Source organism: Tenrec ecaudatus, chromosome 5, assembly GCF_050624435.1.
Source record: "Tenrec ecaudatus isolate mTenEca1 chromosome 5, mTenEca1.hap1, whole genome shotgun sequence".
NCBI lineage: Eukaryota > Metazoa > Chordata > Mammalia > Afrosoricida > Tenrecidae > Tenrec > Tenrec ecaudatus.
In genome coordinates this window covers 131,431,465-131,459,116 of record NC_134534.1, presented here as the reverse complement: position 1 = coordinate 131,459,116, position 27,652 = coordinate 131,431,465, and the positions used below count along the sequence as shown (strand labels likewise).

The following is a 27,652-nucleotide window of genomic DNA, read 5'->3' as shown; positions in this document are numbered from 1 at the left end:
AAGATCAGATAAGTAAGGTGTTTTTTTTGGCAAAAAATGGTGCACTGAGATGGCTGCATGAGCAGATGCACGGTAGTGGTGGCAAATTGGGACTTTTTTTGTCATACAATCTTCTCAGAACCTCTAAACAGAAAGCTCAATGAACACTCTGACCTGGTTGAATGAACCCCAAATGCACTGCAAGTTGGCATTTTCTTCTGTTCGGGAAGTTGACAGATGTCCAGAACGAGGTTTATCATCAATCAACTTTCACCTTTTTCGAAATGAGAAAATCATTCATACATTTGAGTTTTCCCCATAGCACTGGACTTGTAAGCTCTCGTCAACATCACAACAGTTTCTGAGACAATTTCCCCGAGCAGGGAAACAAAATTTCATAGCTGCACATTGTTCTTTTAATCTGCAATCACAAAAAACGAGGTTCAAGTGAAACTGCTTTTATGAAAAATTTCACTGTGACCAGAGAGCTCCTTCCCAGGCGATGCCACTGGGTGCACTAACTCAGAGGGAGTGGCTCAATGCTTGCATAGCGGGGAAAATGCACACTAAGATAGCTCTACCCAGCAGAGCATTTTCTTGCTTTTCTGGGGGTGGAACCCCTGCATACGCCAGGAAATTTGGAAGACAGCTACCTGGCCAGCTACGTGGAAGAAATCTATATTTGTACCCACTCCAAAGAAAGGTAACCCAACAGAATGTGCAATTTTTATAGATATTTTTGATATTAAATGCAGGCAAAATTTGGAGATCATTCAATAATGGTTGCTATAGTACATGGACAGTTGCCAGAAATGCAGACAGGATTCAAGAGGATGTGGCACAAGGGAATCATTGTTGATGTCACAGGTACCTTGGCTGATAACAGAGAATACCAGAAAGGTGCTTACTTGTTTTTCATTGACTATGAAAAGGCAGTTCACTGTGTGGGTCATAGCACACTCTGGATAGACTGCAGCCCCGGAGTACATCCCTGTGCTCATGCAGAAGGTGTACACAGACCAAAAGTCAGGTATGCAAACAGAATAAGGGAATAGGACATGTTTTAAAATCAGGGAGGGTGTCTGTCAGGGTTGTATCTTCCCGCCATACTTATTCAATCTGTATGTTGAGCAAATAATCAGAGAAGCGGAATTAAATCCAGAATACAGCATCAGGATGAGAGGAGGCCTTATTAACAACCTGCAATAGGCAGACACAACCTTGCTTGCTGAAGGTGAGGTGAATTTGAAGCACTTGCTAATGAAGATCAAGCACTGCAGCCCTTAATGCGGATTGCAATTAAATGTGAAGAAAACCCAAGTCCTCACAACTGGTCCAATAGTTAACATGATGATAAATGGAGGAATGATTGAAGTTGTCAAGGATTTCATCTTACTTGGATCCACAGTCAATGCACATGGAAGCGAGCTGTTAAGATATCAAAGCATGTGTTGCATTGGGTAAATCTGCTGCACAAGGCCCCTTTAAAGTGTGCCTGAAACAAGCCAAGTTTTTTTCAATCGCTACATCTACATGTGAAAGTAGGGCACCGAGTAAGGAAGACAGAAGAAGAATCAATGCGTTTGAATTATGGTGCTGGCGAAGACTATTAAATGACCATTAACCGAGAGAACAATGAACTTATCTGTCTTGGAAGACATAGAGCCAGAATGCCACTTAGAAGAAAGGACAGAAGTACTTTTTCTCATGTAATTTGGACATGTTATCAGGGGAGGTCAGTCCCTAGAGAAGGGCATAAGGCTTGGTACAGCACAGAGGCAGCAAAAAGGGTGAAATAGACCGCACCGTGACTGCAAAGACGTGCAGATGGGGTAGGCCAGGAAACGCTGTTCTGTTGTACATAGATGGCTTAACTGGATATGATGCCAATCTCTTCACTTTTCTTTGCCCAAAACATTAAGTTGTTGGTGTACATGGATTTTTTTTATTGTTTAAAGAATGTGAACAAAACAAGTGTGAGGACTTCACTTTAACCAGAAAGTCACCATTTTCAGTGTTGTTATTAAAATACTAGTTAGCAAGTGATTTTAATTAGATTAGTAAAGAAATTGGAGTCATATCCAATGAAGCCATTTCAGACCAAGAGTCGATATGAGCAGGGTATTGAAAAGTATTTACAATTAATGACTTGTAATTGGAAATGAGTCGTTTCCTCTTTTGCTAAGTATTCTAGACACTTGAAAAATGAGAGTATGCAGTTAATTTATTCATTCTACAAGGGTTTCCTGAACATTTATTATGTGCCAGGAGACTGAGACAAAAGTTAGCAGTACTGACAAGACATCATTGGGTAACAGAACACTGCTCAGCAGCACTGATGGTGAGGCTTTGCTCCCATTATGTTATGGAGGCTAGTCTCTGAAAGAGAACATTATGCTTGGTGAAGTAGGGGGACAGCGGAAAGAGGAAGCTCTTTTAGCTAATTTGTGGCAAGTGTGAGTTTTCGAGATCTGATAGACAGCTTTTCTAGTTCCTCCCTGGTTTCCTCCTTGCTTGCTTTGATTCAGGAAAACATATTTATTAGGCCCTGGGCATTTTGGCTTGATTTAGATTTTGCTCAAATTCTTTCTATCGGTCCGATCTTGTCTATGCTCTTGCCAATTCCTATTTATTTATTCATTTATTAATTTATTTAATCATTTTATTAGGGGCTCATACAACTCTTATCATAATCCATACATACATCAATTGCATAAAGCACATCCGTACATTCATTGCCCTCATCATTCTCAGAGCATTTGCTCTCCACTTAAGCTCCTGGCATCAGGTTCTCATTTTCCCCCTCCCTCCCCACTCCCCTCGCCCTCATGAACCCTTGATAATTCATAAACTATTTTGTCATATCTTGCCCTGTCCAATGTCTCCCTTCACCCACTTCTATGTTATCCGTACTGCAGGGGGGAGGTCACATGTAGATCCCTGTAATAGGTTACCTCTTTCCAACCCACTCTCCATCTACCCTCCCAGTATCACCCATCACACCACTGGTCCTTAAGGTATCATCTTCCCAGGATTCCCTGTGTTTCCAGTGCCTATCTGTACAGACTTGCAAAGTAGAATTCAGAAAATGATAGTGGGGGGAGAGGGAGAGGAAACATTTAGGAATTAGAGGAAAGTTGAATTTTTCATTGTTGCTACATGGCACCTGTACTGGCTATTCTCCTCCCCTAGACCCCTCTGCAAGGGGATCTCCAGTGGCCAACAAATGGTCTTTGGGTCTCCACTCTGCACTCCCCACATCATTCACTATGATAAGATTTTTTTGTTCTTATGATGCCTTATACCTGATCCCTTCAATACCTCATTATCACACAGGCTAGGGTGCTTCTTCCATGTGAGCTTTGTTGCTTCTGACCTAGATGGCCACTTGTTTACTATTAAGCCTTTAAGACCCCAGATGCTATACCTTTTGATAGCCGGGCACCATCAGCTTTCTTCACCACATTTGCTTATTTACCCGCTTAGTCTTCAGCAGTTGTGTCAGGAAGGTGAGCATCATAGAATGCCAATTTAATAGAAGAAAGTATTCTTGCATTGAGGGAGTACTTGAGTGGAGGCCCAATGTCCTTCTGCTACCTTAATACTAAACCTATAAATATAGACACATAGATCTATTTCCCCATCCTCATACATAAATATATTTGCATATGTACATGTCTTTATTTAGACCTCTATAAATGCCCTTTGCCTCCCAGCTCTTTCCTCTATTTCCTTTGGCTTTCCTCCTGTCCAACTACCATGCTGGGTCCCAAACTGGGTTTTGGCAATTCCTCTTGGTTACATTACCCTTGATCATGCCCTACCAGGCCTCCCACACCCACCTCACCACCAATTTGGATCATTTGTTGTTCCCTTGTCCCTGGGTTTGTTAACACCACTTCCTTTCCCCCCACTTCCCCCTATCCCACCGGAACTGTCGGTCCTGTTGCTTTCTCCTCCAGATTGTTCATCCAGCCTATCTTATTTAGACAGACCTGTGAAGATAATGACATGCACAAAAACAAGACAGAGCAAAACCAAACAACAATATGCAACAAAACAACAACAAACCACTGACAAAGAACAAAACACAACACAACAAGAAATAAATCTTGTAGATAGTTCAAGCATCGTTTGTTGGCCTTTCGGAGTGTTTTCCACTCCAGTCTGTTGGGGCACCATGCCATGGCCCCAAAGTCCACCTTCAGCTTTCCCTGGGGACCTTGCCGCTCCATTCCCTTGTTGTTCCGCTGCACTTCCCAAGTGCTTTGCCTTGGTGTGGCGGGATCAGATAGGGTGCAATTCCCACACTGTGTCTCTAGTGCTGTCTCCTGCAGGGCCATGTGTCAGTGAGGGACATCATGTCTCATAGTGGGACTGGCCATGTGGTCCTCTCTGTGGACTGGCTGCTCTAATTGGGTCATTGTCCTCAGGGCCTAGTGGGCTAGGATGTTCTCCACTCTCTCCTACTCCCTCTTCATCTGCTCCCATGTGCTCTGATCAGATATGTCCCTCTCCTGGGCCAATGCCTCTTTAAAGCCATGCAGGGGGAATCCCTTCTGTAGAGAAGTCTCAAGTTTTACTTTTTTTATGGATCTGGAGTGCAGGTTGGGCATCACAACTTTAATAACTGCTAAGATGACTAATGTGGAGGCAGAGTTGGATTTTACTGATATTTGCCCATGATGTCATCTTACTGTAGACGGTCTCTGTTTCTTCATAGGTCTTTCCAGGCCCTTTCCGAGAAGTTTCTTCTTCTCAATCATCATCCTCTGCACTAGTGGTCTAGAGCCGTGCTTCTGTTTTCTGATACAGCTTGCCTTTTCTTCAAACATTACACCCCTTTCTTTCGACTTTTCAACCTCATCCTCCCAACGCTCTCCCCCTGTGTGCATGCTTAGTTGTCCCCGAGTCTAACAAACATTCTTACACTCATTTTCCCATAATCAAATTCCTCAGAAGAGTCCTTAATACATGGTATTTCATTATCCACTCATGCTTTAATCCCTCACAATTGGCTTCGGTTCCACTCAGCTGAGACTGAACTTTCAAAGCTCATGTGAGAATACATGCTAGACACTTAATGCATATTTGTTGACTGGGTGACTACATGAATGGATCCATGACTTAATAATCAGTGGTCTTCCCTCTGTTTCTGCATTCTGTCATACATGACTAGTCAGCTGCGTGGCTTTGTCCTCATCTTCTACATTGTGAAGCCCTAAGGTGGGGAGTAGGTGGCTTCAGCACAGCCCGATGTTTCTTCTACGGGCCCTGTGCTGGCCACGTTTCAGTTAGTGCAATGCAGCGTTTACGGGTTTGGGTGACAAACAAAGCTAGAGTTCAAACAGGTGCCATACGCTTCCTATGACCTCACTAAGGCTTATTTCTTTATGCACACAAAGAAGATAGCAGGGGCCATATCAAATTTATTGTGATAGCGAAATGCAATTTGCAAAGACTACAAATGCTCAGGAATGTTAGCTGTTTGTAACATTCCAGTAGATGGAAGCTCCCCATGGACAGTCATCATGCCACCTTTTTCTTCATTCTGCCTTCAAAATCTACACAGTGTGCTCAGGAAATATTTCGTTGTGAACGAATGAGTAAATGCATCATTCCCTTTCTCTTACAGGATGATACAGCCCAGGGCATTAAATTGAGCTCTTTCCATGTTTTCTCTTGCAGTCCCATTTATTCCCTGAGGACCGATCTTAGACCTCATTTCTTCAAGTTGCTCCTTCGTGGGTATGACTGCCACCACCAAACTGTGAGCAGACTCAGCCCCTAATGGTCTCCACACTCAACTTCCCTGTCATCACTTGCCTAAAGACATTCCTTTGATACCTTACATTCTTTCTAGTAAAAAAATAACTACCCCACCCCCAAACCCATTCACTGTTCATCGGAAGGTCAGCAGTTCAAGCCAGCCAGCTGCTCCAGAGAGAAGCACGTGGCAGTCTGCCCACATCCAGGTTGCAGCTTTATGCTCTCTTCCAGGGTCACCAAGAGTCAAAGTCAACAGCAACACACATAACCATCCAGACAGTTCTGCGTGCCTCTTTATTAACTCTGAGATAATCTCATTTGCAAAGTGTTATTCTTCATAATATGCAGCTCAATAGATTAGGCACCTGCCTCCTAGACAATCATAAACAATAATAATATTAATTTTAAGTCCGTATCCCTTATTCTGCCAGCAACCTCACCCCTATTTTCATTTTAAAAACTTTCATTTTTATGTAAATATTTCTTTATTAAGAAAACAATAAAGACATTTCCATTGTGGGGTGGAAAAAAGCTCAAGTAATACAACAGTGTGAAAGTGCATGCTGACTGTCCTCCCTCACCGCTGCCTCCACCCTTCTAAATACTCTCTTCTGTTGTTTGTTTGGGGCAAATCTTTCCAGACCTTTCCCACATATTTAAGAGCAAGTGCACATTTGTTTTTGAGGTAACGTAAAAGACGTCATGCTGCATTTATTATGCTATAAAGCAAACTGTTGGTGTCGATTCTATGCCAACTCAGAACAACACTGTAGGACAGAGTAGAACTGCCCAGTGGGTTTCCCAAAGCTGTAACCACTACGGAGGCAGACTGCCACATCTTTCTCCTGCAGGGAAGCTGGTGGGCTTGAACCAACAACTGTTCAGTTAACAGTGGAACCTTGAATCACTGGGCTCTTTTAAAATTTATTCTAGGTGTTCAATAAAAATTAATATGAAATTGGATTCACCCCTTATTCAACAATGTCATATGCATGCAAAAGCTAAGCAGTGGAAAAGGAACACCAACGAAACTCAATACCTTTAAAATATAGTGTCAGAGACGAATATTGAGTATGCCAGGAATAACCAGAAGAATGCTTACATCTGTTTTAGAAGTGCCACCAGTGTGCTCCTTAGAAGGGATGATGGTAAGACATTGTTTCATGCACTTTGCACATTTCAACAGAAGGAATCAGTCCAGGGAAAATACCATCATGCTTGGCAAAGTCAAAGGCCAGTGAAAAAAAAGAGGAAAACCCTCCTTGAAGACCCTTTGGGCTGACAAAATGATGGCAATGGTGAGTTCACACACAGCGATGATTGCGAGACCAGTACAAGGCGGGGCAATATTGCATTCTGTTAAACATGGTGTCACTACAAGACAAGTGTCATTACACTCAATGGCATGTAACAGTGGCATTAAAAATGTCTTAGAATTGCACCTATAATACTGCTTAACACTATATAACTGCTGCATAGGATGCCTTAGTACAAATGTACTATAATATATTTAGGAAAATTTTATTAGGAATATTTAAAAGCTACTATGCTATGTTTATTTCCCTTCCCAGCCATACGTACAGTATTTTTTCGATTTTTATTTATTTAATTTTATTTTTATTTATTTATTTTAATAATCATTTTATTAGGGGCTCATACAACTCTTTTCACAATCTGTACATACATCATTTGCGTCCAGCACGTTCGTATGTATGTTGTCATCATCGTTCTCAAAACACCTGCTTTCTACTTGAGCCCTTGGTATCAGCTCATTTTCCCCCTCCCTTCTTGCTCCCCCTCCCTCTTGATAATTTATAAATAATTATTATATTATCATATCTTACACCATAGACATCTCCCTCATCCAGTTCTCCACTGTCTGCCCTCCAGGGAGAAGATTATATGTAGACCTTTTCATCTGTTCCCCCTTTCTCCCTCACACTCCCAATATCGCCACTCTCACCAATGATCCTGAGGGTTCATCTGTCCTGGATTCCCTGTATTTCCAGTTCCTATCTGTGCCAGTGTACATCCTCCAGTCCAGCCGGATATGTAAGGTAGATTTGGGATCATGATAGTGGGGGTGGGGAGCATTTAAGAGCAACAGGAAAATTGTATGTTTCATTGTTGCTACACTGCACTCTTACTGGCTCTTCACCTCCCCACAGCTGTTCTGCAAGGGGAGGTCCAATTTCCCCCAGATGGGCCCTGGGTCCCCAGTCTGCACTCCCCCTCATTCACAGTGCTATGATTTATTTATTTCTTTTGTCTTTGATACCTGATACTTGATCCCTTTGATGCCTGGTCATCTCTCACGCTGGTGTGCATTTTCCATGTGGGCTTTGTTGTTTTTCGGTTAGATGACCTCTTGTTTATCTTCCAGCCTATGGGGCCCCAGATTCTATATATTTTGACAACTGGGCACCATCAGCTTTCTTCACCCCACTTGCCCATGCACCCACTTTGTCTTCAGCATTTGCGTCGGGGTAGGCTAGTGTGCTTCTTCCATGTGGACTTTGTTGTTTCTTAGCTAGATAGCCGCCTGATTGTCTTCAAGCCTTTAAGACCCTAGATGCTATATCATTTGATAGCCGGGCACCATCAGCTTTCTTCACAACTTTTACTTCTGCACCCACTTTGTCCTCAGTAATCGAGTCGGGACAGGCCGGTGTACTTCTTCCATGTGGGTTTTGTTGTCACTCAGCTAGATGGCTGCTTGATTATCTTCAGGTCTTTAAGACTTCAGGTGTTATATCTTTTGGTAGCTGGGAACTATCAGCTTTCTTCACCACTTTTGCCTGTGCACCCATTGTCATCGGCGATCGTGCCAGGCAGGTGAGCATCTCAGACTGCCGAATTGTTAGAACAAAGTGTTCTTGTGGTGAGGGAGTACTTGAGCAGGGGCTCACTGTCTATCTGTTTCCTTAATACTAAACCTATAAATATATGTACATAGATCTGTTTCCCCCTTGTTGTATATAAATATGTTTACATCTTTATATGCCTGTATTTAAATCTCTATGACTACCCTTTGCCTCCCAGTTCTTTCCTCTGTTTCTTTGTACTTTCCTCTTGTCCCACTATCATGTTATGCCTTCATTTGGGTTTTAGGAATTCCTCTCGGTTACATTGCCCTTGATCCAGTCCTGCCAGACCTCCCACACCCTCCTTGACATTGATTTTGGTTCCCTTGTTGTTCCCTAGTTCCTGGGCTTGTTAACACCCTCTTCCTTTCTCCTGCCTCCCCTACTCCCATGTCCCCCCGGAACTATCATCCCGTTGTTGTCTCAGGGACACATATGGGATACATATGGTAGCCCATTAAAAGGGAGGATGGAAAAAGGTATGGGTAGCTGGGGGAACAGGGCACTAGCCCACATGGGGGGGGGTGTTGATTGTGTTTCCAGAGGGAAAGAGAGACAAGACTTCAACCCGGAGCTCCAAGACAAGAACGCAACACACTGACATGAAGCAGGGAACCAATAGAGAGGCCTGAGGGGCTGGCCCCATTACCAACTAAGTGGACAGCACCACCCTCCCCCCAAGAAGAATTCGCTTCAGAGGACAGCACTGACACTACAGCTCAAGAAGAGGGGAAGAGGACTGGTCTGGTCAGAGCACACAGGAGCCAACGAGGGGGCATAGGAGGAAAAAGAAAAGAGTGATGCACATCCTGGCTCACCAAGCCCTGAGGACAATGTTCCTGCTCAGAAAAGCAATGCACAGAGATGACCACAGGGCCGGCCCCACCGTGGGACACAGCATTCCTCATTGACCCATAGCACCACTGGGGACAACACTAGAGACACAGTGGGAATTGTGCATGCCATGAGGTCATCACGCCAAAGCCAGCCTCTGGGGGCATGCAGCAGAGCATCGCGGAAGCAGAGCAATGAAGTCCCCAGGGATAGAGGCGGTGCCAGAGCATGGCACCCCATCAGACTTGACTGGAAAGCACCAGTGAAGGAAAACAAACAGACCCTGAACTATTCATGTTTGTGTGTGTGTGTGTGTGTGTGTTATTGTTGTAGCTATTGTTTTACTTTCTGCTGTTGCTTCATGGTACTCAGTCTTGTGACAGTACATAGCATGTCTACCTGGAAGGGATAGATGGAATAAACATACAGTATTTTAACCAAATGTAAAACACATATAGAATTTCTGCCTTGGCTTGTTTTATGTGAATGCCTTTCCTAATTCCTTATAGCTAAATATCTACCTATTCTCCAAAATGAAACTTATATTTTAAGTTAAATATGGAGTCCTCTATCCTAACTAATGAATCAGACTATCTCTTATATTACTTACTCTTACTCTATACACCCAATTCTTTGAGGCCAGATTCTGAGATTTCTGTACTAATATAGATCTAAATGTGTGTCCTATTACATTATTATATTACAGACACTGGTTCATTATTGCATACATGGATAAATGATTAAAAAATTTTCATTATCTAACATGTATACAAATATATTACAGGTGCCATTAAAGTTAAAAAAAAGAAGAAAAGAAAGTTTCAATGTACCTTGAAGAATGTAAGTATATGATTTTATATTTCAGTACTATTGCAGTCCTGCTGTGGGCCTAGACAAAGATGGAGTTCTTCCCTTTGTTGGGTTCAAAGTGCCTCACCTAATATATAGGAAGCCATCATAAAAAAGGGGGATGATATTACCAGGATCGCCAAGAGGATTCCGATTTGAGCTCAATAATCCTAACCAAAGGAAAAGAGACCTATTTATGTGTGTATCTTTTATATTTTTGTCTGTCCAGGAGCCTTCCCTCTCCATGGATCCCCAAAAGAGCCCCATTTTCCCACTAGAAATCCCAAGTAGCTGGAGTGAGAATGACTTTCCTCAATTCCGCTCCACACACCCAGAGGAACCAGACCTTCCGTCTTTTAGCCACCATGGATAGCTCTGGGGCTGGTTATTAGAATCAGTACCACATCTAAGTTTGCCTGCAACTTGCTGTTAGCATGGTAGAATGAGGATTTCTCTCTTCCTGTAGCAAGGGGTATAGATTCCCTGTGTAGTGGAATTGATTAATGCATCTGGCTACTAACTAAAAGATTGGGGCTCAGATCCAACTAGAAGCGTCTCAGAAAGACCTAAATATAAATACCTGAAAAAACAATCACTGAAAAGTCAATGGCACACAGTTCCACTCTGACACACATGGGGTCACCGTGAGGTAGAATTCACTCAACCGTGAATAATTTCTGCTGAGATGGAAAAATGATGTGCACTTGAGCTGAGAGAGGTCATCTTTCCAGCCAGGAATAAGGAGTCTTTCTACGAATAAAGCCAGCACACGGGGCTAATGACAGTTAAGAGAAGAATGTAAAAGTACGGCGCTGAATTTAGTGTTTGGGTCTCTGGCTTTAGTTACCCATCAAGCCTGTCTACTCTTGAATGTACTGGATATAGGAGTCTAAACTCCCCTTGCCTGTGAGTGTTGAATTTCGATGACCAATAATGAAGAGGAGTTAAACACGCCCCATGAGCTTGGAAGAAAGAGGAGGTCATCCACTCCCATTAAGATCACAGTGGTGGAAACCCTATGGAGCAGTTCTATGTTGCTCTATGAACTTGACAGCAGGTTTTGTTTGTGGGTTGTTTTTTTTTTTTTTTGAGAATAGAAAGAGACTCAACTCACAAATTATATAGCAGGTTTAATTAATTAAAAATATTTTTCTGATTGCGCTTTCTTCTCATTTCTTCTTAAAGGAGTTATATTAAAGAAATCATCTAAATCTATTTTTTTCCCTTTCACTCACTCAAAGTTCACTGGAATGGAGTCCATTTTAGCTCATTGCGACCCCATGAGACCCTATCGGGATCCTGTGGGCTTCCAAGATCACAAAGCTTTATTCTCACAATATTTTCAGAGCAGAAATGTTCTATTTTGTGAAGTTGTGTAAAAAATAAAAGAGATAAACCTTAAAGGATTAAAAACTGAAGCTAGAACCTCTACTAAAATTGCTGGTCAGGGATAAGAGAATGGAAATGTTGAACTGGTCTTCCGCAAGTTTGATCAAGTTATGACAGAGAAGGAGATGGAAAATATATTTGTTGACTACATACTCAATTAACTGATCTCATGGAATTTGCCCTTGTTAGGCTGATGTAAAATATATTTTTTAAAAGTCCAAATGATTTTCAGAGTTTGCTTATTGTCCAAGGTTAGTGAAGGAGGACCTGGATGGAGCTGGAGGTTGGATTTTCAACCCTGTCTCACCACTCTCCAGGACACCGTGTGCTGAGCTTGCCTGTTCCCTTGCTTCGCCATTGTCAGAGCACCTTTCTAGCGGTAGTCAACTTTTTGAAGTTTGAAGTCCAGTTAGTCCATCATTATTGTCTTTTGGGAAAAGCAAAACCAAACACTTTTCAAGGACAGAGAAAGAGAAGAGATATCTTTGAAGACATGAATTCTAGTCCTATTCTTTGCACCAAAGAGATCTAGAACTGTGTGACTTTTCTAGATCTTCTTAGTTTCCTTCTCTGTGACGCAAAAGGCCCAAGAATGGACCATCTCTCAGATTCACTTTAGCACTCTTTACCCCATTAGATACACACCGTGAATTTCTCCTCTTAGACACCATGTCATTCTGTATTATGATGCCATTCCCAAGTGCGGTGTCTGGCAGATAGCAAATGATTTATCTGTTTGTTGCATAAATGAATGTGGGGATGAAATTTGTTCAGATTTGATTACAAATTACTAATTTTTAAAATAATATTTCTCACGTCCAAATGGGCAATTTCTAAAATTTGCAAAAACAACTAAATGACAACCCTTCTAATTCCACTTTTAAAAAAACCTCACTCCCATCGAATGGATTCAAACTCATAGTGAACCTATAGAACAGGGTAAAACTGCCCTATGGATTTCTTAAACTGTAACTCTGCAGAAGTAGAAAGCCCCTGTCCTTCTCCCCCAGAAAGCTAGTGGTTTTAAACTGCCAAACTTTCAGTTAACAGCCCAGTTGGTAATTGCTATGCCTTTAAGGGCTCCCTAATTCCACTATCAGGGGTTTTAAAAAGTGAATGATAAATTTGAATATTGTATTTAAATGTTTTGTGTATCAGCGTTGATTGTAAAGAGACCATTCATTTGATTCAAAGCAAAAAGTTAACTCAAATTTTTAAACAGGAGATATCTCTTAAAGGGTAAAATGGTCATTTTTGAGGGCCATTCTGATTCATTTGTGAAGCTTGGTAATCCATAGAAGCCCTGGTGGAGTTAGTCAGCTGGGCGGCTAATTGCATGGTCACCAAATCTAAACCACCGGCGGCTTCCTTGGACAAACATGAGGCTGTCTACTCCTACAGTCACGGAAACCCACAGGGCACTTCCCCTGTGTCCTACAGGGTGAATGGACACGATGGCGGTGAGTTTGGACTGTGAACTGAGACATCCTTGGAGATGCAGTGTGTGAGCACTGGCTGCTAACTGCAAGATGGGCGTCCAAACCAGCCCACTACTCCCCTGAGACAGATAAGGCTGTCCGTTGTCTGCTCCCGTAAAGACTTCTGTTCTCAGCTCTCCCATGGAGCAGTTCTAGCCTATAGGGTGCTGTGGGTCAGACTTGACTTGATAGCAATGAGTTTAAGTTGTCATGTTTTAATTGAGACCTTTGGTATGAAAAAAGCATTCCCAAATCGGCTTTTCCTGTATTGATTCATCCTGGGAAAGAAAAGCAGTAGCTAAGCCAGAACCAAGCAAGATAACAAACAACCAAAAAAGCAGAGCGAGCGAGAGAGAGAGAGAGAGAGAGAGAGAGAGAGAGAGAGAGAGAGAGAGAGAGAGAGACTGTGACCAAAGCAACATAATTACTTAAAAATTTTTTTTTAAATCATATTCACTTGTGTTTGTGAAGATGTAATTTTTTTTTGTCTTTGTTTAGACATTGGACAATAAAAAATCACAAGAGCATATATTTTTGACATGCTATTTCTTTTGGTGTTCCTTGGAATTTGGACCCTAATTAAAAAATATGTGTTTCCTATCCCTTCTTACTGTGAAAATCCTTGGCAATATAAACAGATGCAATGGTTGGCTTTTAATTCTGACACCAGACTGTCTGAAATAATAGCTCTAAGAAAGTGTGAATTCTTTCATTCCTCAAGCTTCAATGACAAATACTTCATTTGTTTTCTTTCGATTACTGATTACAGTACCAGTCTGGCTTGTTTGTCAGCTGGCTAAACACGGTACACCTTAGAAGCCCATCATTTTGAAAAGTTTATTCTACATCCAGAGAGAAACAAGCTACACTTTCAGGTTATTTTTATACTCCACTGTAATTTAACAATTAAGATATTAAACGGTCTTTTGAAAATGTTAGTGAACCATGCCTGTAAAATGGCAGAATTAGGAATCCCTGATAAACAGTTTGGTGACAGTGAATATTTCCCATAAAAGTTGATTCATGATTTGAAAGAGGAGCCAATTAAATAGCTTACTAGTTCATCTGCACCGTTGGAGGCTGAAGATTATTCTTCACTTTTTGTGTCCACCTTTTTTTTTTTTTAACACTTCATAACCTTGTTGCTGTCACACGTTTCTAGCCATGGGTTGACTGTGATGATCCTGTCTTCTCAGTTTGGATGAGGTACCACATATGGTGCATTAGCCAGAAAAACACCATCAGCTGTGGAGTGGGATATTTTGGAAGAATTGCTTCCCATAAGTTCGATCTTTGTAGATTCTGTCATATTCTATTTTTAAAACTCTACTACATCAAAGTGTGTCTTTATGTTTTACGCTCAAAGAAAAGAAAATTCTTGCAGGAACACATGATAAACATAATGTAAGAAAATCTTAGGCTTTTCCACCAATGGGTTGCTTTCCAAGCTTCCCTGTATTTGTACATTTACATTTTCAGATGTTTCCACCAATGAGTTTGGAGTCAAATACTAAAGACGTCTTTGGGGCATTTGTGAAAATGATGGGATGCATGATCATGGCTAACAAGGAATGAGATAATAATTCTTAAGCTCTTTATCTTTACTCTCCTAATCCTCACAACATTTCGAAAAGGTCCCATTGTTGTCATCATCATGTCCATTTAAGAGGAGAGGGAGCTGACACTTGGTAAGGCTGAGAAACTTACAAATGCACAGATCCAAGAAATAGTGGAGCTTGGACAGAGCTCTCTAAGAGCTAGAATTTTCAGCTGTCTTCTCTGCACTTAGGCGTTACAGTTAACCTACCTAATGCTTTCTGCCCATGATTCTGGTTAATTCTTCTCGTGGTACAAGGCTTTAGTGCTTGGCTGTTAATGACAATGTTGATTTTTAACTCCATCATAACATTTGTGTAGGGCTGGAGAATTTATTACTCAATCTAGTAGAAAGTACCAGTACAACTCTCACCTTGTAGGGACTGAAAAAATGATCCTAGGTACCAGAAAAACCTGAGCTTCTTTCCTGTTGAGGACAATGACAGTACTGCTCCTGACATATTTCTAAGTGACAAAAAGGAATGTAGGGAGAGGCTTACAACCCATTTATCTAAAATCAGATCTGGTACGGTATTTGGGCTATCTAGTTTGTATTCTTAAACTTCACTTACACGAGCTTTCATTGAATTAATTTGCCTCAATTGATTTTTTTCTTCTTCCAAAATCAGACTCTTTACTTCTCAATTGTCAGTACTGTGATCAGAAGGTCACTATGTGCTTCAGGCCCATGTAAGTGTGAGAGGAAGGGCAGGTGGGGAGAAGAAAGGAGAAGGGCTACCACCAATGACATCTCTTCCTTATGGACAGCAGACCCAGCCGCAGAACAGAATCTGGTGGGTCTTGGCTTGGTGGATGAAGAAAAGGAAGGGCTGGTTGGCACAGAACAGATATCTGCATGCAGCGCATCATCAAGATGGCTGCCGTGGCGGTGGCTGCCTCCGTGCCTTCCTCGTTGATCTCTACAAAAGCCTTGTGCACAACGTTGGACAGATGCAGGCTTCTCTTGGACGATATTCCGGAAATCTGCCTTGCCCTGGTCAAAGGCCTAGGTCATGCCCAGACTGCGAAGGACTTCTCCAAGTCATAACTCTCCTCCACCCTGAATATAGGAAGGAAGACTTCTATCTCTTCCTCCTCCTCCGTGTCTGGCCTTGTCCACTCCGTAAATTTCTCATAAGATCTTCCTCCAACGAGCTTATATCGGTGTCTTCATCTGGAAGCATGAGGATCATCTTCAGCTCCTCCATGACATCAGGAAGCACTAGAATTTTGGTGAATATTTCTCCTATGTAGGTCATTTTTAAAGTAGATTTCTTGGACATCATTTGCACAAGCGTTTCCTCCTTGCTGAGTTTTAAAAAGTCCTTGCTGTGCTCTTTGTTCAACTGATTGTTTCAGGTTCCTTTGAAGTAGATGGCATTGACCAGAAGCAGGTTAGTCCTTGAATCAACCATATCTGGACACAGCAACTCTGTAATTTTATCTTGTCTTCTTGGCTACCCAGGTGTTGATATGTTTCCTGGGCTCCTCTAAAATCAAGGAGCCCTGATAACACAGTGCGTTACACAGTCACAAAATCAGCGGTTCAAAATCATCAGCCACTGCACAGGGGAAGGATGAGAATTTCTACTCCCATAAAGATTCACAGTCAGAAACCCACAGGGGCAGTTCTCCCCTGTCCTGCAAGGTCATTATGAGGTAGAATCTACTTCAGAGCAGCGGGGTTGTCAGGTTTGCCATGATAATACATCTTCAGGCATCGTGGAGAATGCACAAACCCTTTTGATCTTTTTGCAAAAATAAAACTATTTCACCCTTTTTAAATATTTTTACTTTTTTCCCCCATGTGTAGAAAATGTGTTGGTGTGGGACTGAACTTTTGAAAATATTTAAAATGAGTGTCCTCTGGGATCTGTGAGCCTATCTGGAGCAATAGCCTGGACCATCATGGAAGACTTCTAAGGAGTTTCCTGTTTTTCTTGGTCTCAATTGCAACCCTCGCCAGCACTTCCCTTTCTGCTGCATTAGTAATGCGAAATGAAATTCATTGTGCCCATTCTATCTGTTAAATTGTTTCCATTTTAACTTGAGAAAAATGTATTGACGCTCATGTGTTTGGCATGGGAAATGTGTGTATCTATGGAAGATAGCAACTTGTCTGTTGGAATTACAGTGCATTATGTATAATGCTGTTTTTAGCTGTGCACGTACATTTCCTGGAATCTTATTGTGTCAAAGCTTGGAAAGTTTACACAAGCATTGGTAATCTAATTTTTGTCTGGTGGGTGGATGTGGAAATATGGAGTATTTGAAATAGCAAATGTCTTAGCCATATGTAGCAGGGACTGGTTTGGTGGCAGGGGTGTCTATTCAGGTGAGTAAAACATATCCATTAAAAATTGCTTTAAAAATATTTCTGCAGATATAACCTAAATATTAATTTTCCAAGAGCCAAGCAGAAAGATTTAGTAGTTATTGTGACATGGTTCTTAGCACCTTTTTGATTATTGCTTGCAGAGGTTCTAATTGTAAGGGGACAGAATCTGCTTTATCTTCCTCCTGCCTCTTAACGATAATCCTTCTCGAGACTATATTGTTTCTTGTGTCTTTGTCTTCTGCAGACATGAGTCTTGGGCTCATGAACATCTTGGTGAGGTCTGTTGAGGATTAGGGGCTGTGACAATTTTCTTGCTGCGTCTACTTACTGGGGATTTTTCAGCTGGTTTGTCTTGGAGGTCTTTGAAATGTCCTCTATCAAGCAATGATTTCATTTCTCTTTGTTCTTTTCAAAATCAGGGTTGTATTCTGCTCCACTGTTCTGGGATCTATGGAATGAGTTGTATTATTTAAAAGGCGAGTGTGAAATTCTGCATACGGCAGCTGTACTGTGCTCTGTCTCTCAGAGTTGCTTAAATCCTACGGCACTGCTGCTGAACTGAGTAGTTTTGTTTTTCTCTTGTAGCTTTCACTGTATTTCAGCCATCCGGCAAAAGCCATGGCTCTCAGCTTTGGCACTATTGTACTTTGAGCCTGGAATAGTCTTTGTTCTGAGAGCTGCCCTGTGAATTTCAGGATGTTTAGCAGCTACCCTGACTTCACCCTACAAGATGCCAGTAGGAGGCTTTCTCCCACCCAGTTGCAATAAACAAAAATGTCTCCAGGTATTCCCAATGTCCCCTGGGAGGTGAACGCACCCCCCAGCTGATAACCACGGATCTAAAGCAACATTGAAAGGACTAGAATGGCGCGCTGCAAAAAGAATTTCCAGAAAAAGCACTGAGCTCAAGCAATGCAATGGCAATGCTGAGAGAGCTTTGTGTCCCGGAGGATACACGAAGACACTCGATCTCACACATCCCTGGAGAAAATACTGTAATAATTGTCTATAGTTTCTTAAACTGGGTAACAGGGGAGGTAAGGGTCATCTTTTAACTGCTTTGCTTCTGATCTGCTAATTATCTCCTCACCCTGTGATGCCTTTTATCTCTTCTCGAAGCAACTCGACGCACATAAGTAAGATTCTAATTCTTCTCAGACTTTCCACCTTAACTACTTTTCTACCTTCACCTCCCTGCTCTTCCATTTCTCCCACTGGGTTTCTTTGGCTCAAATGGGAACATGGAGCCTATTTATGCCTTTAATTCACTTCACTACTGAATAGGACATTTTCTTCTGAGGATGGATTCTAACAACACTCGTTCACCTCTGCAGTGCACTCCCAGGAAAGAACGCATGTTTATCATAATAAGTGGACTCTACTCTTCCCGAAACAGAAGATGCTGCTGACCGTGTAGACTTTTTCATGTTAAACTGTTTCTCAGTTTTTTTCAAACTAGTTATTTAATGGCAACTTGACTGGCTTGTCAAAAGGGTATTAATTTGCTACTGAAGTATCAATTAACAAAGCGTCTGAGGCATCTGATGGATAATATCAGGAACGTTTGTTATTTTCCATTTTTTATAATGCTGTGAAAGGTGTGGAGGTATGCTAACAAATTTGATCAATATATGGGATGTAAGAAAGAAGAGACAAGATTGATTGAGGAATAAAATAAAACTGACACAAACAGGCTGACCAGCAGCTGTAAGTCTCTTTAGGGCAAATGCAATTAACTTAGAATAATAGACTCAAATTCGATGGTTAGAAATGCATTTTTATTATAACAATCACGGGCTGAATCATTATGCTCCTCTGAATAAAATGGTACTTATAATTTGTGCATGTGTGTGCATGCATATATAAATACATATACTTATGTCTCTGTACGTATGTATTCATGCCTCTCATATTCCTATGTGCTCTGTCTGCAATCTGTGTAGAAAAGTTGATTTTTAGAAGAAAGCATTTTCAAAAGGGAATTCATTCATAAATTGTCCCCAGGACTATACGTTTTGAATATTCTCCCAAATTACACATCTACCAAACGGCTACTTCTCTGGAGCTGTCGGGCATAAAGGCAGCAAGCCCTGGTCCCCGAACTGTGCTCCTTGGGGGATTTAGAGTCGCAATCAGGGATTTACAGATTTCATTTTGAAGAGGAGAAGTCATTACCAGAAACCTAAGCTCATTTCCTCTCCTTTAATAGCGATTTTAAATCATTCATTTAGAAAATACATTAACTATTTAGGGTACTTGCGATGTGTTTCACTTGGCAATAAGTCTGCATTTTTAAGAGGTTTCTCTCTCTCTCCCTCCCTATAAATTACTTCAAAGGAGGATGAGAATGAGAGAGGGAAAGAATCAAATACATTTTTAGTGATATAAAATCACTACATATTATTTAAATAATTAAATAATTTTATTTAAAACCACTAGATAATATTTCCTCCTGTCATTGCATGAGAGACAACAACTTAAACCTTCAACAGAATATTAGAAAAGTCTTTTAAAGACTTCTTGGAGAGAATCAAAAACAAATAAACAAACAATACTGTGTGACACTTGGAAAATTACAAGCGGAATGGGCATATGATTAAGAAATGATATATGAGCTGCTGCCTTTTAAGATAGGTTTGTTAATAGTCAAAATTTTAAATAGGTTAGCTCCATAATACTTTCTTAATATTGATGCCAACCTTAACTAGTAATTGCACAAGGAAAAATGATTACAAGTCACTACAATTTCCACAAAGTATTCAGAATCCAGAGCCTTGCATAACACCTTGAAAACTGCTTTATATATATATATTTTTCAAATGCAAAATAAAGTTCCCTGAATTATGTAATTGCTATTCTTCAAAAGGACATCGTGAAGGATGACAACTCGAAATGGACTCATCCTGTCATGCTCTCATTTTGTTAATGTCGACTGATGGTGTTAAGAAGAATCTTCAGAGCCCCGGGGCTGCCTTTGCCGATTGAGGACACGGGCTTTGTTATTCGCGTAGGCATGTTACATCATCCCCTTGCTCTTCTTGCCTGCTTTGTTCTTTTGATATGGCAGGGAACTGAAATTGACAACAGCCTACATTTATATAACAATAACTCGCATTGTTAAATATATATGTGTAGATAGACAGGTAGCTCGTTCTTTTATTCCCCAAAGATATCAAAGTTCAATACACACCAGGAAAAAACCACAGAAATATGCAGATGCTTCTGGGGTGAAACATAGCAACTATTGAAGAGCATAAAGTATTGACAGCCTCGGGATCCTTAGAGTCGTTCAGAGTCATTGTTAATTTTTGATATTTTTACCCATTTCACAAAATTTCGGTGTTTTTCCCCTGTAATGAAGAAGGAATAAAGGTCACACTTGGTTACTTGCATGATAAACCAGAAGTCGTTTAGGAAAGTTAACTGAGAATATAATGCCCTAAAGCAGAGGTCTTGGAAAACACTGCTGTTTTGAGCATAAGGTCAAGAGGCCAATTTGTAGCTTACCATTGTGCCATGATTGCATTTATGAAAACAATAGAGAAATATAGAGCCTGATACTGATGAGTGGATGGGGTCATTAGAAACAGGATGATCAGACTCAACAATATATGTACACCCATGATGGGGCTTCATAACGTTCATGGAGAAATTCCAAGCTGTTTTAATTCCATTTGTCTATTAATTCTTTGAGGCCCTCTCATACACACATACACAATCATACTGTGACACCTGCAAAAACCAGAACCTGTGTAAGTATTGCGAATAGAGTTCCGATTCATACATGGGTCTATTCCAAACAAAGCATATTTAAACCTTTCTCTAGTCAGTGGATGGCTGCAGACAGGTTCTTTCATTTGCAGAGTGTAATATTTAAGAAAAAAATGCAATCAAATTAGTGGCTTTACATGGGATCTACTGGGCCACATTCAAAACAGAGAGGTCAGCTCAGAAAGTTAAGAGGTTTGTCTACTGGGGTTTCAAAAAGTGTTAATCTTTAGAGATTTTGTCAAAGAATACAGGACTATTGTGTTAGGCAGGGTTCTCTAGAGAAACAAAAATTATTATTATTATATATAATATATATAAATTATTGTATATATGCATATATAGAGAGAGAGAGAAAGAGAGAGAGAGAAGTTTCTACAGCGAGAAGGAGTATAGCAGCTAATTAGTCCACACAGCAGTGCAGGGGGCTCAGTTCAACTCACTTCTGTAGAACAGTTAATATACTGGAAGTCCTTCAACTCATGTGGACTTCTGGGTCCAAGGTCAAGGAAGCAGACAGTCTTCCCTTAGGCAAGACAGGCAGAGTCTGCCCACAGACAGCAGATATAGGTAGGTCAGCAACAATCAGGAGCATGGGAGTTTAGTAAAGTGGGCCTGATATAATCTCAGACTCAAGTGAGTCATGCGACAGGATCCACCAGCCTCCAGCTCAAACAATATATGCACCAGCAGCATGATGAAATAGGTCTCAAAGGAGCCTCAAGCTCTAGTGACACAATCCACAGGTTGACTTGACCTGCGGTTAGTGTAGCATACAGGTTAAGGCAGAGAACTTGCTAAGGCAGCAGCATGCTGGCCCTCTAATCACCAGGGAGCAAGAGCGATATGAGCTGTCAGCTGCGTTAGTATGGGTAGATGAGAGAAACAAATTCATGGACACGCATATGTGTTATTGTAGATTAAGAAAACTTCCCAGCCCACAAGTCGGATATTAGCCTATATGTCCGATACCAATCCATAAAGTACTCTTCAGACTCATGAAACACATTCAATGACGCAGAATGCAAGAAGATCACAGGCCAGTAGATGGGAAGTCTTGTGGATCTAGTGGTGTTGTAAGCATGTCAGTGCTGGCAGGGGTCTCCACGTGACTTCTCCAGTTCCCAGGGCTCTTGCTGCATCAGGGTAGCTTCATGTGGCTTCTCGTCAGAAATGTCTCACAGGGAGTAAGACTGTGTCTCACCTTAAGTGAGCTATGTATCTCCTTAGTGTCTCCACATGACGTCATCAAGCTGCCACCTGATTGGCAGGCTATCCTCCACCCCATTCACTCTTAATCCTCTCAAATTGACAACATATTATATAACTACTACACCAGCCATCTTCCTTTATCTCAGTTGCCCTCCCACCAAGTTGTGATTTGATCAAACTTCACCCATATGTTCCTATTGGCCTAGTTGGCACAATAAACCTATTACAACTATCATGAGAACTATGATGCGTACTAATTCTTAAGAAGTTTTAAGAAAATAGAAAACCACAAGGGTGAGGAAAAAAGCCAAGAAAATTACATCAATGATTTTTTTTTTCCCATCAAGGCAATGCACCTATTCATTCTTCAGGTAGCAAGGGTTATTGTAAGAGAATTTTCCTGGGAAACCTTATCCCAGGCATACCCTACAAAGTTGATCCTGTCCATTCAAATCTCTTTTTGTTCAACTCAAAAACCATTCATTGAAAAGGATCATGAAAGACCCTTGTGGGTGCTAACACTACGATTTTTACATGGCTTAAATTGAAGAGTCCAAAGTCCTTAGGGGAAGGGTTAAAAAGATGAAAGCAACACTTTCAGAAGGGTACAAGTCTAGATGGAGGACATGCTGAGAAACCACAAATTCACATTTTGATATTTTGTTTAATAAAAGAATTTAAGTTATTTTATAACAATGTTTTTGACTTATCCCATTTCTATGTGTGTATGTATAGATACATATATATGTATGCATATGATTCTTAATTTAATTTGATATTCAGAAGAAGGATAAATACTATTTTAGTATAAGTATGTGCCATGCAATATGGGGCATGTAATTAATACTGAAACTGATAATAGCTTACATTTTTTATAACAATAAGTGGGGCAAAATACTAAAAAATATAAGTCATTTTTCTAAAATTCAATTATAACAGGGCATCCTGTATTTAATTTAGCTCTCTAATTATAAAAGCCAGATTTTATGGACTCTTTTCACAGTAGATTATTCTTGGGGTAAAAGGAGTTTGTAGAACTATTTTTCGTGTTGGCATCCTTAAAGCAATCTTGCAAATTTAGTTTGTGTTTTTCATTGTATTCATCCTTACAGAATAGTAACTCGCTGTATTATATTTAAAGAGAATTCATTGCCCCATAATTCATTGTTAGAGGATCTATGTGATGTATTCTAGGACAACACTAAGTTCAGGTCAAATCATCATAATAGGTGTTGTCTCTCTCCCTCATTGTCCAAGTTGGACACGTATTTTTCATCTTTACTTTTTATTTTCTAAGTGACAGACATGTGCCAAACAGATGGTAGAATCTCAGTCCATGTTGCTTGAATACATTTAATCTCTGGCCATTGGATATTTTTTTTCTCCTTTCTTCTACTTTCCCCCCTTTTTAGATATAATGCTAATTTATATCTATGGGTTCTTTCCCATTCCATGGTATTATTTAGCATACTGGTGGTGAAATTTGAGACCCTACTACCAGTAGCTTGGTTTTTCTCTGGCATTCTTTCTTACTTACAAGGACAATGGCAGAGGAGGTCTGAATGACTAAGGGCAACTTTAGTCATGGAGAAAATTAGAGTTTATTTGTTAAAAACCCACAGGGAAACTTGAGATATAGAAGCGTTTGACTTAAACAATGTAACTTTACTCTTGAGCATTTCATAGGTGTCCTTCATTAGGCACTGTGCATTATCTACCTATCTCTCTCCACATTAGTCAAGAATTTTCTGGAAAACTTAAAATTCTATATGGAATTTTTATCTTTAGCACTGTGACAACTTTCAAACCGTAAATCCATGCAACTCTTGGAATCTTAATACATTTAAAGAGTCAGAATTTTGGGACATTTGAATAGCCAAACTCGAGTCCCATTATCACCATTGTCATGATCATTTTCCCTACTAGATACATGCTTTACACACTCAAGGTTATAAACACATAAAGCAGCAATACAGTGGCCAAGAAAACAAACTAACAGAATGCATCCAGCATTTTAAAAGATCATAAATTATATTTTCTCCTAAATAATAAATTTCTATTTTGGGGGGTGGTGGTCAAGAAATGCTTATGCTTCCTTTTGATTTGTTTAAACATTATATGAACAACAAAGAACATGACCAACTAGCATGTTATTACAATATCTAATTCAATGAATTTATCCCATGATATTTTTATTTTTGGAAGGTGGGCATAAGAAGTTAGAGGAGATAGGTTAACATGTATAAAGCATCTTTCATATATTTAAAGCACTGTGCTGAGAATTGGGGATATCTTATCAAAGCCTATGATTGAAAGATTTAACCATCTTGAGTAAAAGATGCACAGGTAAGTAAATGACTGTAAAATATTGTAATTAATTGCTTTAAAATAAAGAAAGGGTCTAAACTAAATGTTATTAACTTCTTTAGACAATGATGGGTATGGTAGTTTGCACTGAGCCCTAAAGCAGTTTATCAACTGAGCGAAATATGTCACATAAAAGCTCTTTATGTAGTTATTGTTATGTGCCAGAGAGTGGCCCATCTCTTAGCAACCCTATGTACAACTGAGCAAAACACTGCCAAGTTAATTTCTTAACCTCTTGTAAGCCGATATTATACCAATGAATCTAGTCTTTGATACATCCTCCATAGTGGGTCCAATCAGCATAATGTCATCAATATAATGGACTAGTGCGACATTTTGTGGAATAGACAGGCAAGCAAGTTCCTTTTGGACTAAATTATGGCACAGGGCGGAAGAGTTGGGAGAGAGTTGTGAAAGTGCATTGTTGCCCCTGCCAGCTGAAGGCAAATTGCTTCTGCTGGTCCTTCGAGACTGGTATTGAGAAGAAGGCATCGGCCAGATCAATAGCTGCATACCAAGTACCAGGAGAAGTATTAATTTGCTCAAGCAGTGAAATCACATCTGGATTGGCAGCTGAAATTGGAGTCACCACCTGGTTAAGTTTACAATAATCCACTGTTGTTCTTCAGGATCCATCTGTTTTCTTTACAGGCCAAATAGGTGAGTTAAATGGGGATGTGGTTGGAATCACCACTCGTGCATCTTTCAAGTCTTTAATGATGGCACTGATCACTGCAATCCCTCCAAGAATGTGGTACTGCTTTTGGTTTACTATTTTCCTAGGCAATGGCAGTTCTAATGATGTCCACTGGCCTTTCCTACCATGATAGCCCTTATTCCACATTTCAGCGATCCAATATGGGGGTTCTGCCAGTAACAAAGTATGTCTATTCCAATGATGCATTCTGGAACAACTGGGGATATAACCACAGGATGGGTTCTGGTGCCCACTGGACCCACAGTGAGGCATACTCAGCTAAAACTCCATTGATAACTTGACCTCCATAAGCCCCCACTCTGACTAATGGACCTTCAAAACACTTTGGTTCCCCTGGAATTAGTGTCAGTTCAAAAGGAGTGGCCAGTAATCCCCCAAAAGTTTATATACTTTCCCCCAATGAACAGTCACTCTTGTGAAAGGCTGCAGGTTCTTTTGGGAAAGGCTAGAAGAAATACTAACAGTATAGACCTTCGGTGATGTAGCAGGGTCCTCCTTCAGAGGGACCTGGCCATCACCTCATTCAAGGGTTGTGGGTCTGTAAACTGGCTCAGGGCTGGGAAATGATTGAGTGATCAAAACTGTCTATTCTGCTGTTCACATGATCTAGCATTCTTCTGCCTGTATAGATTACATAAATATTTAATAGGTTTCCCATGTATTTCACTCCTAGGGACACCATGGCTAAGTAGCCAATGCCATAAGTTCATAGGAGACAGGTTGCTTTGATTACTATGGAAAACTTTCTCTATATTATAACCACATCCACCCTGTCTCTGTTAATTCAATACTGACACCTGCCCTCTACCATCATGGGGCTCCACCAGCCACATTGTGGAGAAATGTTAGGGCAGTTCCCACTGTTAATCCTGGTCCACATAAAATAGCAATTACAGGAGTCTTCAGAGATGCTGGGGCCCACTTCACAAACTTGTTCCTTATGGTTGTAGTGAAGGGCATGTCCTTAGGACACCCCCTTTTTGGGTCTATGGGAATATCCTGATAGATCCATTCCAACATGCCAATTTCTCTAAGCTTTTGGATACTTTCTTTACAGTGTACCAAGGTAGGTCAGGCACCTCAAGTTGGTCTAATCTAGGCCATCTGGTCTAATCTAGTCCATCATGCTTCAGTGAACCAACCAAATAAAGAATCAGATCCTCTCTTAGCCTCTGTCACTGAGACACTGAAAGCAGAATCTGTGCTTAGGGGTCTCACATCTAGAAACTCAGACTGGTCTAATATTACATTTCATGCACCAGTATCCCACACCCTGAGTAACCATTCCCAGGGGTATTCCTCAGGCTTCTGCTTGTATGTGTTCGAAAGGTCAAGCAGATCTTTGTGAGAATAGCATGTTTCTTCTTGGATAATCATCTCAAATTCATCTTTAGGACCTTTCTGAGCCTTAATTTTAGTTACAGGTCTGAGGAAATAATGGGTGGCGAGGGTGTTTCCCGGGTACTCTCAGCAATATCTTGTAAGGCATCTCCCTCAGGCAATGCTACAGATGCAGCCCCACCTAGCATTTCAGCTTGAGCAGTTTGGTTAATCTGCTCAGGTGTGCATTGTTCTATTGACAGTGGATGAATACCTTCAGCTGGGAGGGCTGGATCTATTGACTGGGGTGGTTCAATTGTTTCTAGGGGCTCAAGATCCTCCTCTTCTGGATCAGCAGCCCATATGTTCCCATCCCATTTATCAGGGGCCCAACTTTTTCTGATCAGTACCCTCACTTTGGTATCAGGCACTGCTCTAGATCTGCAATTCAGCTGACGTTGTAATTCAGCCACTCACCTAATGAGACTCTGGATCTGGTTCTCAGCAATGTTAGCTCTTTTACTAGAGGAGAGAAGGCTCTCCTTTGTAGCATAGACTAAAGCTTTTAAGTCTGTAAGTTGGCACCTGAGGTATGCTTCTGAGGCCCTGAGACCATCCCTCTCCTTAATCGCTTTCCATTGTAAGGAGAACCAGCCAACCAGCTCCCCTATACTTGGCATCCTGACAAAACTGCTGGAAAATATCAAGCATACGATCATCCAGACTCTCTCCTTTAACCAGCACTCCATCTACTGGCGGTGCTACTGTAGAGATTAGCGTTATTTCACACCACGGATTAGTCAGAGTGGCAGGCTTATCCATGCCTTTAGGTGTAGCATTATGAGTGCTGTTAAGACTAATCAGGCTGGAGAGCCAATTTAAGAATCTCATATTTATGATTTTATTTCTCTAGAAGAACCCCTGGTACCAATTGTGTTATACAGGGTTCTCTAGAGAAACAAAACCAGGACACTAATAATTATATATAGATAGATAACAAGAAATAAACAGTTATTTTTTTATAAAGCAGTACAAATGACTCAGTGCAACACACTTCCATGAGACAGCTAGTACACCAGCAGTCTTTCATGTCTTCAGGGCCACTGGGTTGTCCTCCATAGAACAATTCAGGCTATCTGGGCACAGGCAGCAAACAATAAGGCAGGTCACC

At 40.8% G+C, this 27,652-nt stretch overlaps 1 protein-coding gene and 1 pseudogene across 2 annotated transcripts in view; both read right to left on the bottom strand.

Annotated features, from left to right (window-relative positions):
* The window catches only part of MDFIC2 (MyoD family inhibitor domain containing 2), a 170,964-nt gene that overhangs the window by 62,288 nt on the left and 81,024 nt on the right, over positions 1-27,652 (bottom strand). The window contains exon 2 of one of the 2 annotated variants that reach the window (XM_075550733.1): positions 10,427-10,465. The exons of the other annotated variant lie outside the window; for it this stretch is intronic. Coding sequence (XP_075406848.1) covers positions 10,427-10,465 — 39 coding nt within the window. The remainder of the gene's footprint in view (positions 1-10,426; positions 10,466-27,652) is intronic. 2 annotated transcript variants of the gene reach the window in all.
* Positions 15,517-27,652, bottom strand: part of LOC142448520 (serpin B6 pseudogene) — a 62,777-nt pseudogene continuing 50,641 nt past the window's right edge.